This window comes from Diabrotica virgifera, chromosome 2 (genome assembly GCF_917563875.1).
Source record: "Diabrotica virgifera virgifera chromosome 2, PGI_DIABVI_V3a".
Taxonomy (NCBI): domain Eukaryota; kingdom Metazoa; phylum Arthropoda; class Insecta; order Coleoptera; family Chrysomelidae; genus Diabrotica; species Diabrotica virgifera.
In genome coordinates, this window is record NC_065444.1 from 201,796,849 (window position 1) to 201,815,675 (window position 18,827).

General features: G+C 33.6%; 1 protein-coding gene across 1 annotated transcript in view; it reads left to right on the top strand.

Moving 5' to 3' along the window:
- LOC126880371 (zinc finger protein 91-like) overlaps positions 1–18,256 on the top strand; it is a 59,798-nt gene extending 41,542 nt beyond the window's left edge. Inside the window, exon 2 of the mRNA XM_050644193.1 lies at positions 15,542–18,256. Coding sequence (XP_050500150.1) covers positions 15,542–18,039 — 2,498 coding nt within the window. The 3' untranslated portion in view covers positions 18,040–18,256. The remainder of the gene's footprint in view (positions 1–15,541) is intronic.
- The last annotated feature ends 571 nt before the right edge of the window (positions 18,257–18,827 follow it).

Genomic DNA, 18,827 nt, shown 5'->3' on the forward strand with positions numbered 1-18,827 from the left:
TCCTCATCTGATCGAGGAATCAGGAACATAGACTGTTTCGGCACTTCAGAAAAACTCCAGGAGCAGGAATCCTCAGGGTGGTAGATTAAAATGTTGTGCGCCTATGTCAAAGGGGCACATAATAATCCATTGGATGGGCTTATGCATTGATGCTCTAAATGGCCTGATGAGGCGGTCGGACTCTGTGTTATGTTGTGAAACAGCGTCTTCATAGTTTTACGTAATATATAGTATATGTATAAGTATATTATACTTTAATTCGTATATAATATAATTTCTTACATTATGAAAATCAGTGGTTAATGAATAAAACTCTACGCGGGAGCCCTAACGACGACAACGACTGAGAGATCAACTCTCCAACTTCGAACTGATATCGGTGGGTGAATCGAAAATCTATCGCCTATCGTTATAGTTTTGTGAACAGAGGAACCAAGTAGTGGGGGTGATTTTCAGACGTCCACAAAAAGTCCGTATTTCGTCCAGTACGGACGTCCAAAGGACGTTCGTATTTATTCCACCATCGGACGTCCACCATCGGAAGTCCAAAGGACGTACATATTTAGTCCACCGTATTCATATTTATTCCACCCGAAGTACGTCCAACGTCGGACGTCCAAAGGACATCCATTTATAGTCCATAGACATTAGGATTAAGACTGGACCTATTTTGGGCACGGCCACGTATATTCAACTTCAAAAAGATGCTCTTAAGATTCATTTTTAGTACAGATACATTGATAAAAATTATATTTTTGCTTACTAGAATTAATTAGCAAACTTATGTCATCTTGGTAACTAGAATAATAAAACATTGTAACAAATAATTTACAAATAAGATTTTCAAACTTTACAAAAAAAAAACATGTTTAGAATATTAAACTGTGCAATTTTGAATTAAATATAATTATCTTTTCGATGTAAACTATTTTATTAACATAATTAAGTTAATATTTTATTGAATTATTTTGCTATTTTATCCCGTAATTCGTATAATATGTCGAATATGGACGATCAGCAAACGTCCGTATTTCGTCCAGTACGGACGTCCAAAGGACGTTCATATTCCAACATCGGACGTCCGAAGGACGTACATATTTAGTCCACCGAAGGACGTACATATTTAGTCCACCGAAGGACGTCCAAAGGACGTCCATTTATAGTCCATGGACGTTAGGACCAAAAATGGACCTATTTTCGACGTCCAGAGGACGTCGTGTGCTATTAGGGTTAGTTTACCTACTCCTCTTGGTTTTAAAACAAAGCTTAGCAATAACTCTGCTTCTACTGGGTCTACAGACATGACACATATACCATTTTTTCACTTTTCTATAAGCTATATTTGCTATTTGCTAATTTTTTTTTTCAATAAAGTAGGTACCTACTTTTTGAGTTATTTGCGAAAAACCGTCTAAAAACGTGTTTTTTTTTTGTTGAAAAATGAACATATTCACTCGCAAATATCTCTAAAAGTATTGACTTAGTGAAAAACTCTATAAAATAGAAGTTGCTTAGAATTAGTCAGTTTATCCAATTCCGGACTTATTTGAACGTATTTGTTTTCATCCCCGATAACGGACGAAACTCACCTCCAGATCAAAAGCACATATCGGCACAATATCACTTTTTTTCTTTAACATATTAGCTATGCGTGTCCCAAATTTGATGTCAAACCAAGCGTTTCTTCAAAATTCTGAACAAAAACCGTAAGTAAATTAAAGGAAAATGTAAAAGGTACATTCCATGTCAAATCACTCAGGCAAAAAAATTTGGATCTCCGATTTGTCTGAAAATTGGTATATAGCTTCTGCGGGACGTAAAAAGAAGATATTTAAGGTCAAAAAATCTTCTTCTTCTTTTTTTCTCAAAATGTTATTTTATGCGATTTTACAGTGATTTGGTGTTTATTTAAACAAATTTGCATTTTCTGTCGTAAAGCATCAATGAAAAACATAATATTTTAATAGAAATGACTCAAAAATGTCATTATATGGCATTATAACAAATTATTTTGAATCAAAACAAGATTTTGATCAAATTTTATAGTGTAAAAAACGTTAAAATACCGTTTTTTACATTTTCCTCCATTCCCAAAATACATCATCATCGATTTGGCTAAAAATTTGCCCGCAGATAGCTAAAAGATAGGACTTTAAGTGGTTAGAAGGATTTGAATTATATTACAATACCAAAAAAGTTACATGCAGTAATATCATACTCAAAAGTATATATTAGTCCAGTCGGGATAGCATTTGACCTTGAATGCCAAGCTGCACAAAAATTTATTTTTCTGATCTTTAGGGGAGTCAATAGTAGCCTAAATTTAAAATCGCGAATGAATTCCTCCGTTACGTTAGCGGCCATCTTGATTTTAAAGGAGAACCTGTTTTGCTCAATATCTCCGCCATTTTTAACTTTTCCACAAAAATGGAAGGAACTGAAATTGTTCCAAATAAATCGTATTTACAATTATTACAATTTATTTTTAACAATTTTTGTCGTGAGGTCGATATTTTCGAGTTAATTTTACTTACAGTAGACGCCTATATTTTTGACTATAATATTGCATGTAACTTTTTGGGTATTGTAATATAATTCAAATCCTTATGACCACTTAAAGTCTCATGTTTTGTCTATCTGTGGGCGAATTTTCAGCCAAATCGATTATGATGCATTTTGGGAATGGAGAAAAATGAAAAAAAAAACGGTATTTTAACGTTTTCTACACTATAAAATTTGATCAAAAGCTTGTTTTGAATCAAAGTAACTTGTTATAATGCCACATAATGACATTTTTGAGTCCCTTCTATTAAAATATTATGTTTTCCATTGATACTTTACGAGAGAAAATGGAAATTTGTATAAATAAACACCAAATCACTGTAAAATCGAATAAAATAACATTTTGAGAAAAAAAGAAGAAGAAGATTTTTTGACCTTAAATATCTTATTTTTACGTCCCGCAGAAGCTATATACCAATTTTCAGAAAAATCGGAGGTCCAAATTTTTTTTGCTCCAAAATTGAGGGATTTGAAATGGAATGACACAAAATTAATTTTTCAAACAAATATTTTAAGTCGTTATGAGAAAATTATAATTTAACAGATGAAATAAAATAAACACAATTCAACTCGTAAAATATTTGGACCCTTACCAGCCGAACAGGTAAAGAACCCACCTTTTATATAGTTTCTAATATACCTTTTCTACCTGGCCTCAAACGCTCGATATTTTTAACTCGTGGCAACCTCGATTGGCGGCAAATAGATCGCAAATACACATTTTTATGTGGTGGAAGTCAAAATGGCTGTGAAGTGTAAAAATTTTTGTATATAATTTAAATTTTTAAAATCAAAATTTTAGAAAACTGAGAACGATACAGGACATTAAAAAATGCGCTCAACAAACATACACGAATTAAAATTCGAAAATGATAGTATTTCTTAGTGATGCCAAATGACTGCAACATGAAAAGATGACATAATGATAGCGGGATGTATATATATATATATATATATACATATACAGCGTGTCTACTTGAGTTGGAAACATATGGGAAACTTTTTTATTATTAATTTTACGAAAAAAAGTTATTCTTTATAAAAAGTTCTGCATGCCCCAAAACCTAAGATTCAATTATCAGATATCAAATTTTCTCAATATTATACGAGGTATGTCAAAAAATATGAATTTCGGCTAAGGGTAAAGTACCTTTATTTCTCTCAATATCGAAAATTCTTATGATAAAAAGTTGTTTGGAATTAAAAACTAAGATGAAATATGCAATTACATGCTTCTTATTGAAAAAAAAAATATTTTTCTCAAATTTATGGATACCCAACATCGATTTTAATTATTACAAATATCATAACTCGTTTATTATTCATTTTACGAAAAAAAGTTATTCTTCATAAAAAACTTTGCATGGTCTAAAATCTAAGACACAACCATGATATATCAACTTTTATTAATTTTATACGAGGTGTGTCAAAAAATATGAAATTCGCTCAATATTATAGCACCTTTATATTTCACAGTATTTCAATTAGAAGGATGTAATTGCATATTGACACATAGTTTTTAATTCTAAACAACTTTTTTAATAACCGTTTTCAATATTGTGAAAAATAAAGGTACTTTACTCTTGAGTGAAATTCATATTTTTTGACATAACTCGTATAAAATTAATAAAATGTCATATCTGTTGGTTGAATCTTCGGTCTTACGACATACAGAGATTTTTATAAAGAATACCTTTTTTTCGTAAAAGTAATAATAAAAGAGTTATCGTATGTGTAATGAATAAAAACGAAGTTAGTATCAATAAATTTGAGAAAAATTTGGAAAATATTTTTTTCCAATTAGAAGCATGTAATTACATATTTGAGCTTGGTTTTTATTTCCAAACAACTTTTCATAATAAGAATTTTCGATATTGAGAGAAATAAAGGTACTTTACCCTTAGCCGAAATTCATATTTTTTGACATACCTCGTATAATATTGAGAAAATTTGATATCTGATAATTGAATCTTAGGTTTTGGGGCATGCAGAACTTTTTATAAATAACTTTTTTTCGTAAAATTAATAATAAAAAAGTTTCCCATATGTTTCCAACTCAAGTAGACACGCTGTATATATATATATATATATATATATATGAGCAATTCCAAATGATTTCGCCGAGTTTTGTGGACGAGGTCCTCGGATTTGTACTAAATTTTAGTATGTTATTGTACCTCATTAAAAAATATTTTCCTGAGAATTATAGCCCCCTAGGTCTCATAGGGCCTAAGATAGGGGCCCTGAAAAGGCCTAAAATTGACTTTTTAAAGGTTTTGAGCGTTATATTTAAAATACGATATCTCGAAACCTTTTGAAGCAAATTTAATTTTTTAAACTGATTTTTTTTTTGTCTTGACGTCTAATATTCACAAATAAATTTTCAAATTTCTAAATATTAAGCGTAATTTTGGGGAACTCATTAGGTGCGGAGCAAATTTTGAAAAATTGATATTTTCTTATCTTTTTCATTCTATTGCCAAACTTGAACGCGACGTCGAAGGATCTTTTGCAATATCTTATTTTTAAGGTATTAAGGCAAGGTTTGAAATAGTTATAGGTATATTTTTTATATTGAAAGGCAGCGAAGATATATGCATTTGAGCAGGGCCCTTTTTGTGCAAAACAGCGTTTTTTGGAATTTTCAGCCTAGTGCAACTTTTTTCTTCCTATTTTTTTTGGCCTGAATTTTTTTTTTTTTTAGTAGTTCTCTATATGTGTAATAATCTCTAGGTACGGAGTTTCTTGGCCCGGCCCTCTAAGTCTTCTTTTTAAATCCATGAAAAATCAGGATTTTTTGTACTGAGTAACTCAAATTATCTAGTTTTTTAGGACTCACTTTAATAGATTCGAATAATATTCCAAACTGTATGCTCGTCCCCGTTAGGTAAATTATTCCGATTCGTTTTTTTTGCACAAACAGGATGCCAGGCGGTATCGCGGTCGGAAAATTGTTTAAATAATTTTTTTTAAACAAATTTAAAAAATAATTTTTTTTTACTTCAGAAAAATTTTTTTAGTTTCTTTGATTCATTCTGAGCAAAAAAGATCTTTTGTGATTTTTCTCTAAAATTGATTGTTGTCGAGTTATACGCAATTTAAAATTTGAAAAACGCAAAAACCGGAATTTTCAAGGCTTAATAACTCGGTTAAAATTATTATTATGAAAGTCACAAAGTGACCAAATCAAAGTTTAAAGCCCTCCCTACAAGATTTTGAAGAAATTTTTGTCATTATTTTATTACGAAGCTGTTATTTAAAAAAGAAATAACAATGAGCGCTAAGCATGTATCTCTCCAGCACCCACCACTCGCCTCCATACGCGCTCAACGCTCATTATTGATAATTAACAATAACAGTTTCGTAATAAAATAAAGACAAAAATTGCTTCAGAATCTTGTAGGGAGAGCTTTAAACTTTGATTTGATTACTTTCTGACTTTCATAATAATAATTTTAACCGAGTTATTAAGCCTTGAAAATTCCCATTTTCGCGTTTTTCAAATTTTAAATTGCGTATAACTCGACAACAATCAATTTTAGAGAAAAATCATAAGAAGTCATTTTTGCTCAGAATAAATCAAAGAAACTAAAAAAAATTTGTCTGAAGTAAAAAAATTAATTTTTTGAATTTGTTTAAAAAAAATTATTTAAACAATTTTCCGACCGCGATACCGCCTGGCATCCTGTTTGTGCAAAAAAAAAACGAATCGGAATAATTTACCTAACGGGGGAGAGCATACAGCCTGGAATATTATTCGAATCTATTAAACTGAGTCCTAAAAAACTAGGTAATTTGAGTTACTCAGTACAAAAAATCTTGATTTTTCATGGATTTAAAACGAAGACTTAGAGGGCCGGGCCAAGAAATTCCGTACCTAGAGATTATTACACATATAGAGAACTACTCCCAGAAAAAATTTCAGGCCAAAAAAAATAGGAAGAAAAAAGTTGCACTAGGCTGAAAATTCCAAAAAACACTGTTTTGCACAAAAAGTGCCCTGCTTAAATGCATATATCTTCTCTGCATTTCAATATAAAAAATATACCTAGAACTATTTTAAACTTTGCCTTAATACCTTAAAAATAAAATATTGCAAAAGATCCATCGACGTCGCGTTCAAATTTGGCAATAGAATGAAAAAGATAAGAAAATATCAATTTTTCAAAATTTGCTTCGCACTTAACGAGTTACCCAAAATTAAGCACAATATTTAGAAATTTGAAAATTTAGTTGTGAATACTAGACGTCAAGACAAAAAAAAATCAGTTTGAAAAATTAAATTTGCTTCAAAAGTTTTCGAGATATCGTATTTTAAAAATAACGCTCAAAACCTTTTAATGGTCAATTTTAGGCCTTTTCAGGACCCCTATCTCAGGCCCTATGAGACCTAGGGGCCTATAATTCTCAGGAAAATATTTTTTAATGAGGGACAATATCATACTAAAATTTGGTACAAATCCGAGGACCTCGTCCACAAAACTCGGCGAAATCGTTTGGAATTGCTCATATATATATATATTATAAGCTTCGATTCCAGCAATAAAATTGCTGGTAACCCAAAAATGGCCTATTCTCCGATAATCAGCCCAGAATATAGTAGAATATCTAAAAATTCCTACACACAAGACTCTGGACAAAGAATTAAAATTTTGCAATTTAAAAAACACACTTCTACACATGAACATTCAAAAATATATGTTTTTACCTTGGCATTTACATCTTTTCTTATCCTCCATGATAAGCTTTCTTTTATATACACTCACTGGTACGAAAAGCGGGCACCCCAAAAAATGGGTAATTTTTGATGTCTCATATCTCCTAACTTGTCCGATTTAAGTAATTGTTTTAATACAGGGTGAGTCATGAGGAACTGTACATACTCCTACCTCGTATAGAGGCTCATATGAGGAATAACAAATGACCATTAAAAAGTGTCTGCTTCCATTGTTTAATAATATACAGGGCGAGTTTCGCATTTTGACAGAAATTTGTATTCGTCATAATTTTTGAACGGTCAGATCGATGTGTCTCTTATTTTGCTCAATCGTTACACTATTGCCACCCAATCAACTGATTTATTCAAACTAGAAAAAAATCAGGTCCGGCTTTAAAAAATTAGTTCGTTTGGGTCTTAGAAAAAATTCACCCTGTACAAGCTTTTTGAAAACTCTAATATGAATTTTACAAATTAGACGAATAGGCAATTAAAATGGCATATTTATTTTTTCCCCACACGATTACTTAATTTTTTATAAAAAAATCAAATTTGACTGTGAATTAAAAGTTTGGTAAAGTGAACCACAGATTTAAAAAAAAAATAACTTTTATTACAAAAATTATTTTTTTTAAACAAATATTTAATTTATGTTACCACCCAATCAACTGATTTATTCAAACTAGAAAAAAATCAGGTCCGGCTTTAAAAAATTAGTTCATTTGGGTCTTAAAAAAAATTTCACCCTGTATACGCTTTTTGAAAACTCTAATATGTATTTTACAAATTAGACAAATAGGCAATTAAAATGGCATATTTATTTTTTTCCCCACACGATTACTTAATTTTTTATTAAAATATCAAATTTGTCAAAATCGCAATTTTACCATAAAAATAAAAAAAATTAAACGTTTTTCTTAGAATTAAAAGTTTTACCATTTTTTTTCTATTACACGTCTAGATCTAAAACTCCCCATAACACTTCACTTTGGACTCTATAGTTTAAAGCGATTCTATAGTTTATTCTAAGCGATATTATTGTTAAAGAATAAGGCAGTACCATATTAAAAAAATTACTTAAATCGGAGAACAGGTTTAGGAAATACGATACATCAAGAATGACCCATTTTTGGGGTGCCTGTTTTTCGTGCCGGTCAGTGTATATTGCTGTGCCCCCATGTTCACCTTCATCTCTACAGAAAGCAGAAACTAATTTGAAACCCATAAAATTGTGATTTTGTAATTGAGTATTTGATTTCCAATGTTCACTTAAACAAACTGGATTTTTCTGAATTTCTTCTTAGATGTATCCATACAATTTCCCACTGATTGAGGATTTTGATGGATGATACTGTTCTTTATTACTGAGGATCCTCCTATATTCGTGGCATCCTCTTTTTCATTAAACACCTAGAGACTACTGCACCATTTGGCCAAGCTTCTCGTTTCCATGCTTCTCTACAATCGTCTTGTCTGATGGTAACTTTTATTGAGGCATAATGTTCTGGCTGGGATGATAAAGCTCTTCACATTTCACTCCTGGGAAGTATGGCTCCAAAAATGCCTTCAGTTGCTCAGGTTTAGTTCAGGCCTTCAGACATGAAATGATATAAATTTGGGAACTGCTTGAACCTGGGAAGTATTTTCATTTCGGCCCACTACAAAACGATGGGTTATACGCTTGGCTACTTTTTTTTCATCACTAGGTGTTGAATCTGCAAACAGACGTAGGTGGTAATCATTTCCGACAGTGCTGGGTTCCTGAGCTGAAACCTCATCAGTGTCACGTCGATCAGTTTGGCCCTAAATCGGACTTCCCTGCCCTCCGTAACTCCGATGTGGCCGGAACCAGCTAAATCCCACCCCTCTCATACTAGGACATCAGGGTGGAATCGCCCGTTAGGGCATGACTTCTCCCCGATGTCCTTCTTTTGCCCGATTGTCAGTCGCTCGTCCAGACCTCCACGTCCTTTAATCCTATGCTGTCAACCTCTCATTCTTCCTACCTCTGCGGGCCCAGTTCTGCTTCCTCGAGACCTGCTAGAACTGCGTCTAGCTCTCGCTCTTTCTTCTCTTTTATCGACAAAACATTTCTCAATTAATTGTGGATTTTTTCCCACCATCGCTCATCCATCACCATCTTCTCTACCATCTCTCTTACAGACTCAAACACTCTTTCCAGCTCATTCCTTTCCCTTGCCCATCTGACACACTCCAAAAGGGTATGTGACATAGTGTCCGAAGCCCCACAGTACAAGCAATTGTCCGATTCGGTCTTTTTGAATCTGTGTAAGTAGCTACGGAAGCACCCATGTCCTGTGAGTACTTGCGTCAGATAATAGTCCAGGCGCCTGTGTCCGCAGTCCAGCCAGCTTCGCAGATTCGGTATCAGTGACTTCGTCCACTATGCCACAAGCTCCGTTACATCCCACTCGGCCTGCCACATCTCAATAGATGTGGCCCTCTCCTCACTTCTAACGTTCTCCCCTTGTAGTTCCCTATTTCTCTACTGGAAACGTTTGGTTACTTGCCACTCATTATTTTTTATTAGGTGTGCGTACATGATCCCCTAGTTGTTGGATATCTTGCATGTTATTTGTAATCTGTGCCTGTAAAATTGCACTATTTATTTCTTTGCTGAGTGAAAACTTTATTTTGAGGGTTATGTTTATATAGGTATAAGACATGCACTTGCATTCATGCTCGTTCCTTTAATTGGATTGGGTCCATTGTTTTTTGGACGGTTTTTACGTTGTACTTGCGTCCGAACTTCCTGGATATTTTCTGAATTTTCGATTTCTTCCGAATTGGAATGAATATTTTTATTACATTCTTTGTTTTGTTTAGGTTTTAGAGCAGGGGTGGGCAAAATCCGGCCCTTTTGCTTACTTTATTCGGCCCGTTGAGAAATCTCGCAAGCTATTTTTTTAAGAGCATAGGCGCAATGCTTTTTAAATGCATTCATTTTTTTCGAATCCTGAGAAAACTAATAAGTATTTTTGAAAACTAAAAAGGGGTAGTTCCCTAGGTTGGCTGTATACCATATAGTTAAAAAACTCTAACATGAAGTAAAAACCACTTCCATGTAATATGTATATTTACTAAAAAATTTAAAAATCCCAATGGATTGAATAAAATATGTCCAATTCAGAACGTTTTCGGACCTATCAGTCCATCATCAGTGAATTCAAATACTTGCTTAATAGCCCCAGAACTAAACAATAGTTGTAATTATAATTCAATCTACATTATTTTGAAGTAAAATTGAAAAGGCTAGTACAAGGAGAAACCTTGTACCTTGTAAATGTACCCCTACCATATATTGGATCTTAATACAGCAGCGTTCGTTAAGGGGGCCCGAAAAAAAAAATTATAGCCTTAGAAAAACTCGAAATTGTCAGATTAAAGCCGGACTCAAACGACTCGTGTACTTGGCGAATAATCGTCACTTGCGTATACTTGCCATGTCGTCTGAGTGGGTTACTCGTACAATTGTTTGTCACTCGTTGCCACTCGTCCGTCTTCCAACTGTTGTCGGTAAACTCACCCGAGTCAAAGGGATCACGATTATTCGCACACTTGCGAAGTACATACTTGTCCACACTTGCAGAGGCGCTCAAACGAAATGTATAAATAATTGGCATTTACTGCGACCCAGTGCATTTAGCACTAAAAACACCGGAATAAATCGATTTTTAAAAACACCACCAAGAGATTTGCTAGTTTTGCATTGTGTTCAGGATGATGTCAGGAAAAAAGTCTACAATAGAAAAATGGGTGGAAATGTCTATTTTGCATTAAAAGTGTTCCAAACATGTCAAAATAAGCATATTAAGGGTCAAGTTTTATTACTCGCGAGGTTTTTGAGGTCGCTGAATATGACTACGCTATCAGAACCTACCCCCGGAGCACCTGATGCCCAGGGTCACTGCTAGGGCACGTCATCTTGAGGTTCGAGGGCTAACGGCCCTAAATTGATGCAATCAGTGTACTTGGAGGTTTGTGGAGTCGCTGAATATGAATATGCCGTCAGAACCGACCCCCGTAGCCCATTGCCCAGTGTCACTGCTGTAGCACGTCATCTTTTGGAGTGTCGAGGGATTTTGGTACTAAATTAATGCAAACGGATTACACGGGGGTTTGGGTGCTGCTGAACACGAATACTCTATCAGAACCGATCCCCGGAGCGCCTTGTGCCCGTGGTCACTTCTAAGGCACGTCAACTTCTGGGGTTTTTAAGGTTTTCGGCACTGAATGCATGCAAATAGATCAAGGGGGTTTTTGGGGTCGCTGAATCCGAATACGCCATCAGAACCGATCCCGCGACCACTTGGTACACAATGCTAAGGCATCTTATTTTCAGGAGTTTGGTGGGTTTTAGGGCATCAGGTATACGGGGGTAGGTTTTGATGGCGTATTTTTGCTCAGCTACCCCAAAAACTCTCGAGTAATCTGATTGCGTATTAATGTATTGCCGAAAACCCTCTAAGCCAGAGATGACGTGCCTTAGCAGTGAACCTGGACACCAGGTGCCCCGATGGTCAGTTCTGATGGCGTATTCGTCCTCAGAGACAGAAAAACCCTCGAGTAACAAAATCTGGCCCTAATACACTTATTTTGACATGTTTATGGTCTTTTGGATGCATATCATGCACTTTAAAATGCAACTATGCATTTCCAGACATTTTTCTATTGTTGACTTTTTTACTGGTGTCATCCTGAACACAATGAAAAAAGTTGTAACTTTCTACGTGCTGTATTTAAATTTTAAATATCGATTTATTTTTTCCTGGTCTATTTATTAGTATTGGTCTATTATCACACCACTGATTCATTTGTCAAGGTCGTTAAGCCAAAAGGCTCGCGTACTTGTAAATGTAAATTGTACACGTCGTGTGAGTGCCCTGTTTGTCATTGCAATCGCAAACTCGTATACTTTCCAAGTAGGCGAATAATTCTGTACTTGCGAAGTACACGAGTCGTTTGAGGCCGGCTTTAGATAAGGTAAGCCAAGTACATGCAAAACAGTGTATATTTCAAAAATCTGAAGATTTGAGCGGGGCGTAAGGAAATGGGCGAGTCACAAAGTTTCACAATATTTTCAAAAAATCTATCGAATGATACCAAACTCGACTTCCGACGGAGAGGGGTGGGGGATAAATTTAATATTTTAAATACGAATCCCGCGATATTTCGCGAAATGAACATCAGATGGAAAAACTGAAAAATACACTTATTCAATATTTTTGAAAAATCTATCGAATGGCACCAAACACGACCCCTTACGGATGGTGGGTGGGGGGTTACTTTAAAATCTTAATGGGGCCCCATTTTTTATCGCAGATTTGAATTCCTTACTTAAAAATAAGTAACTTTGATTCAAGACATTTTTTCGAATTATGGATAGATGGCGCTATAATCTAAAAAAACAATTGTTGGAAATGGAAAATTAAATTAAAAATGGAAAGTCCCCACTAAAATGGAAAACTTTACTTAACTTTTTTTGGTTTTAGGACCTACTCGTCACAACCCAACAGGTCCCCAAAGCGCTCGAATGACTGCACATTTAGCATACTTTGCTCCCCTACTATAATGTATAACATTAAAATTACATCATAAAATTTAATTTAAAAATCATATTTTAAACAAAACGTACCTAGTGGAATAGTTGATTTTTATAAAAATTCATAGGTGGTCATAATAATACGGCCAGGGACTGTATAGTTAATCTATCAAAAAAGCTTTTCCGGCAACTTTTTCTGTTCAGAAGCCTTGTACAAGTGACTTAGAGAAACAATTTTTTTAATAGCTTATCATAGTAGTTTCCATTCTCATCTGACATGTTACTCTCTCCTGGCATCACTCTTGTGATAAAGTGTTTAGAGAACAAAGAAAGTGTGTTTGTATTATCTCTGGGCTCGGTTATAGAGCAGACTGTAGAAACTCCTTTAGAGCTTTTAAAATTTTAACTTTACGGTAAAGGAATTTAATATTTAATTACGATTCAGAGATTATTACCTTCTCTCTATGAACCATTTCAACCTCTTGGTATCTTCAGGAGAGCCTGTAATGATGCTCTGAATCAAAATTAGACATTTTCGCCAAGTATGCCAATTACAATGAAATAATTAACATTTAGACGCACTAGCGACCTCTATTAAAGGAAAGCCGAAACCAGGCGAAAATGGAGTCTCTTTGGTTTCGCCTTTCCTTTAATAGAGGTCGCTAGTGCGTCTAAATGTTAATTATTTCATTGTAATTGGCATACTTGGCGAAAATGTCTAACTTCGATTCAGAGCATCATTACAGGCTCTCCTGAAGATACCAAGAGGTCGAAATGGTCCATACAGAAATGGTAATGATCTCTGAATCGTAATTAAATATTAAATGCCTTCACCTACCTGCGTTTTTACTCACGTATTAAGTACTAGGAAACAAATTTGTTGATCTTTGCCTCGATGAATTGATGTGTTGTGGAGTGCATTTTTTAGATTCCCCATCTCTCTGCATTCATCACCCGTTTTCCTTGCAAATTTCAGAAGGATAGGGCACAGGTATGGTATGTTTAACAGTAAATGGTTGAGTTCAATTAGTGCGGTCGTAAATATTATTAAATTTATCTGACCTGGCCCATTGTTAAGACCCACCCGGACCGATAAGCAACCGAGGTAGACAGGGTTGGTCTTTTGACAATTAACACTGACTAGACGGTACTTATATAATAAAGCAAAGAATCCTCAAAATTTACAATAATTACGACGACAAAAACAAAAAAAACGGACGTAAAATATTTTGCTTTGCCTTATATACCCGAATAGAAATTAACGTTTTCAAATTAGTTTTAAAATAAATTAAATCTGTTTTAATTGCTAAGATTGTAGAAAAACAAACATTCAAACATTAATAATAATTTGTGGTTCTGAAAAGAACCGTTTTTTTTTAATCATAACATTTGCAGATTTGATGACAGTATCACTCCACACAGTTCTGTTTCGCTATCGCTATCCTCATCTAAATTAATTATGATCGGTTTAGTTATATTATGATGTACACGAACATATGAATTTTCTTTATCTATTACGTGTCGGACTGAATTTCTCCAACTACTTGGAAGAATATCATCGACACATTTTCTTATTAACTCTACAACAGTACTACTTAACGTTGGAGAAATATTTTGTGACCTCACATTAGACTTCAATTCGTGCCACATATGTTCTATGGGATTAAACATACAATAATAGGGTGGAAGCCGCAGCACTGTATGTCCCATTGTTTGGCATAAGAATATTTTTGAACCATTCTTCAAAAAGTTCTGCCGTTGTATCTTCATGGTAGTCGACGCAGGAGTCTTTAATGTTCTTTGCAGAAACCCACAGGGCATTTGGAACCCAACCATTTTCTGATCCAGCATGTAAAATCGTTATTCTTTGCCCTTTATTTGACGGAGCTTTTGTCTTGCATTTACCGGAGGGATCGGCAAATCCTTTAGGTCGCGTTGAATGTGTGTCAAACCATGTCTCGTCGAGGTAAATTATCGGACGATTTTCGGAACGGAATTTTCTTATCGAAGTTATATACTCATAACACCATTTTTGTAATCTATGAGATTCCATAATTACTTGTCTTTTGTCACTTATCCGATATCGAAAGCGCATACTTTTCAAAATTTTCCATAAGCTGGTGAGGCTACAGCTTATTTGGGTTTCGTCAACATTGAGCCGTTGCTTCAGAGCTCTTAATGTAGATATGCGTCTCCTTTTAACTTTATTTTCTGTATACATTATGCAGTGCCTGTTGCACATTAAACAAAATTTTAGCCAATATAATGCGCATGTAAATTTTCACAATTATCCCACCACATACCTACAACAATAATATCCCAGAATTTGGCCGACTTGAGAGATCCAGAAATGGTTCAAGGTATCTAGCCATAAAATTCTAACTTTTCTAAAATTGTCAACTATATTAGTTAAAACACTGTTTTTTGTTTTATATTTATATTTATATGGATACACTGACTATATTGACGTTTTTTATCTTTGACTTGTAAAAAATACTTTTGTATGAATTTCTGTCAATAACTGACAGAACAGTGCAAACAAGTGTTGCCAACTGGCATTAAGCTGTAAGGAATATCTAAGGTGGAATATACTTAAAATCGTTAAATTGGGCTATGAGTTTACATTATTTATTATATTCCTATATTTTGCATTAGCTTTACCGTTAAAGTAAAATATTTATAGTTGTTTTATATTTTAGATTGTCCCCAGGTGGAAAATAAAACGAAAATTGTGGAAACGTTACATTCATCTCCTGAAGGAAAATGTACAGGTCAACATGCAGAAGAAACAATATTAAATAAAGTTATGAAAGTTGGAACTGGGCAAAGATCTTACAAGTGTGAAATTTGTTTTAAGCAGTTTTCCCGAATAAATATGTTGAAAACCCACTTGAGAACTCACACTGGAGAAAAACGTCATAAGTGTGAAATTTGTTTTAAGCAATTTAACCAAGCAATTAGTTTAAAAACACATTTGAGAATTCATACTGAAGAAAAACCGTACACGTGTAAAACTTGTTTAAAGCAGTTTATTAGTACAAGTGATTTGAAAAGACATTTGAGAGTGCACACTGGAGAAAAACAGCACAAGTGTGAAATATGTTTTAAACAGTTTAGCCAAGCAGCTAATTTGAAAACACATTTAAGATTACACACTGAAGAAAAAAAGTATAAGTGTGAAATTTGTTTCAAACAGTTTAGTCAAGCAGGTAATTTAAAAACACATTTAAGATTACACACTGGAGAAAAACCTCACAAATGTAAAATTTGTTTTATGCAGTTTACTACTATAAGCCAGTTGAAACCCCACTTGAGAATTCATACTGGAGAAAAACCTCACAAGTGTGAAATTTGTTCTATGCAGTTTACTATAGCGGGAAATTTAACAAAGCATTTAAGATTGCACAGTGGAGAAAAACCTCACAAGTGTGAAATTTGTTTTAAGCAGTTTAGTGTAGCAGATAGTTTAAAAAAACATTTAAACATGCACACTGGCGAAAAACCATACCAGTGTGAAATTTGTTTAAAACAATTTTCTCGAATGGAGTATTTGAAATCTCATTTGAGAATACATACTGGAGAAAAACCATACAAATGTAAAATTTGTTTTAAACAGTTTAGTCAAGCAAGTAATTTAAAAACACATTTAAGATTACACACTGGAGAAAAACCTCACAAGTGTGAAATTTGTTGTGAGCAATTTAATAGTGCACATAATTTAAAAACACATTTGAGAGTGCACACTGGAGAAAAACCATACAAGTGTGAAATTTGTTTTAAGCAGTTTACTCAGGAATATCATTTGAAAACACATTTGAGAGCGCACACTGGAGAAAAACAGTACAAGTGTGAAATTTGTTTTAAACAGTTCAGTCAAGCAGATAATTTGAAAACGCATATAAGATTACACACAGGAGAAAAACCTCACCAGTGTGAAATTTGTTTTAAGCAGTTTAGTGAAGCAAGTAATTTGAAAACGCATTTAAGATTACACACTGGAGAAAAACCTCACAAGTGTCAAATTTGTTTTAAGCAGTTTTCTCGAACGGATATTTTGAAAAGTCATTTGAGTGTACACACTGGAGAAAAACAGTTCAAGTGTGAAATTTGTTTTAAACAGTTTAGTGTTGCATGTAATTTGAAAACACATTTGAGAGTGCACACTGGAGAAAAACAGTACAAGTGTGAAATGTGTTTTAAACTGTTTAGTCAAGCAAGTAGTTTAAAAACACATTTAAGATTACACACTGGAGAAAAACCTCATAAGTGTGAAATTTGTTTTAAACAGTTTAGTGGAGCAGGTAATTTGAAAAGACATTTAAGATTACACACTGGAGAAAAACCGCATAAGTGTGAAATTTGTTTTAAACAGTTTAGTGATGCATCTAATTTAAAAACACATTTGAGAGTGCACACTGGAGAAAAACAGTACAAGTGTGAAATTTGTTTGAAGCAGTTTAGTGTAGCAGATAGTTTAAAAAGACATTTAAACATGCACACTGGCGAAAAACCATACCAGTGTGAAATTTGTTTGAAACAATTTTCTCGAATGGAGTATTTGAAATCTCATTTGAGAATACATACTGGAGAAAAACCATACAAATGTAAAATTTGTTTTAAACAGTTTAGTCAAGCAAGTCATTTAAAAACACATTTACACACTGGAGAAAAACCTCACAAGTGTGAAATTTGTTGGGAGCAATTTAATAGTGCACATGATTTAAAAACACATTTGAGAGTGCACACTGGAGAAAAACCATACAAGTGTGAAATTTGTTTTAAGCAGTTTACTCAGGAATATCATTTGAAAACACATTTGAGAGCGCACACTGGAGAAAAACAGTACAAGTGTGAAATTTGTTTTAAGCAGTTTAGTGTTGCATGTAATTTGAAAACACATTTGAGAGTGCACACTGGAGAAAAACAGTACAAGTGTGAAATGTGTTTTAAACAGTTTAGTCAAGCAAGTAATTTAAAAACACATTTAAGATTACACACTGGAGAAAAACCTCATAAGTGTGAAATTTGTTTTAAACAGTTTAGTGGAGCAGGTAATTTGAAAAGACATTTAAGATTACACACTGGAGAAAAACCTCATAAGTGTGAAATTTGTTTTAAACAGTTCGGTCAAGCAGGTAATTTGAAAACTCATTTGAGAGTGCACACTGGAGAAAAACCTTATAAGTTAGGTGCTTAGAAGCAAAACGCAATAAATCCACTTTTTGTCGAAAATGAGATATTGAGCTTAATTAGTTCCTCAGAGTCCATTCTATAGGCACATCACTTTATTTACCGTCAAAACTAATTAATTCCAATACATTTCAATCGACTCACAAGTTATTTTGGAAACAAAACACATAAAGTCCCGCCCGCTTAAAGACCAAAACAGGTAAAGTCCACCGCAACGATTCGAACGATAAGGGAAAATCGTATCCCAAAAAACTGCCCTCTGAAAAATAAAACCCAGATGAAAAAAGTGAATCGAGGTGAACATGCAGTGGCGTGCTGGGCATATAAATGAATCGGTGCAATCACCGAGAGGCCGGTCAAATAGTTTTTTTTTTTCACAAAAAATTTTAGATGTAACAAAAAAAAATTAATTTCTAATCGAATGTTAATTTTGCTACTAATATTAATAAAACATTTATATAAAAATTTAAATTTTTTTAAATAGTAAAATACAGTTTAAGTAAATGAATAAGACTCTACATACATACAAGTATACTATTTATGGTTTTCCAATTTCCTTCAAACATGTATGTACACTATAGAATAAAAAATGAAAACACGTCTTTTTTTGAAACATTTTTGACTGAATTATTGAAAGTACCGAAAAACGATTTGATCAAGGCAAATCTTTTTATGATGATAATATAAGCACTCTACATCCTAGAAATTTTGATACAATAAAAAATAGTATATCTTTAATGACATTTAAAGCATTTACTGAAAAATTAAGAAATTTTTATCCTACTATATCTGCGA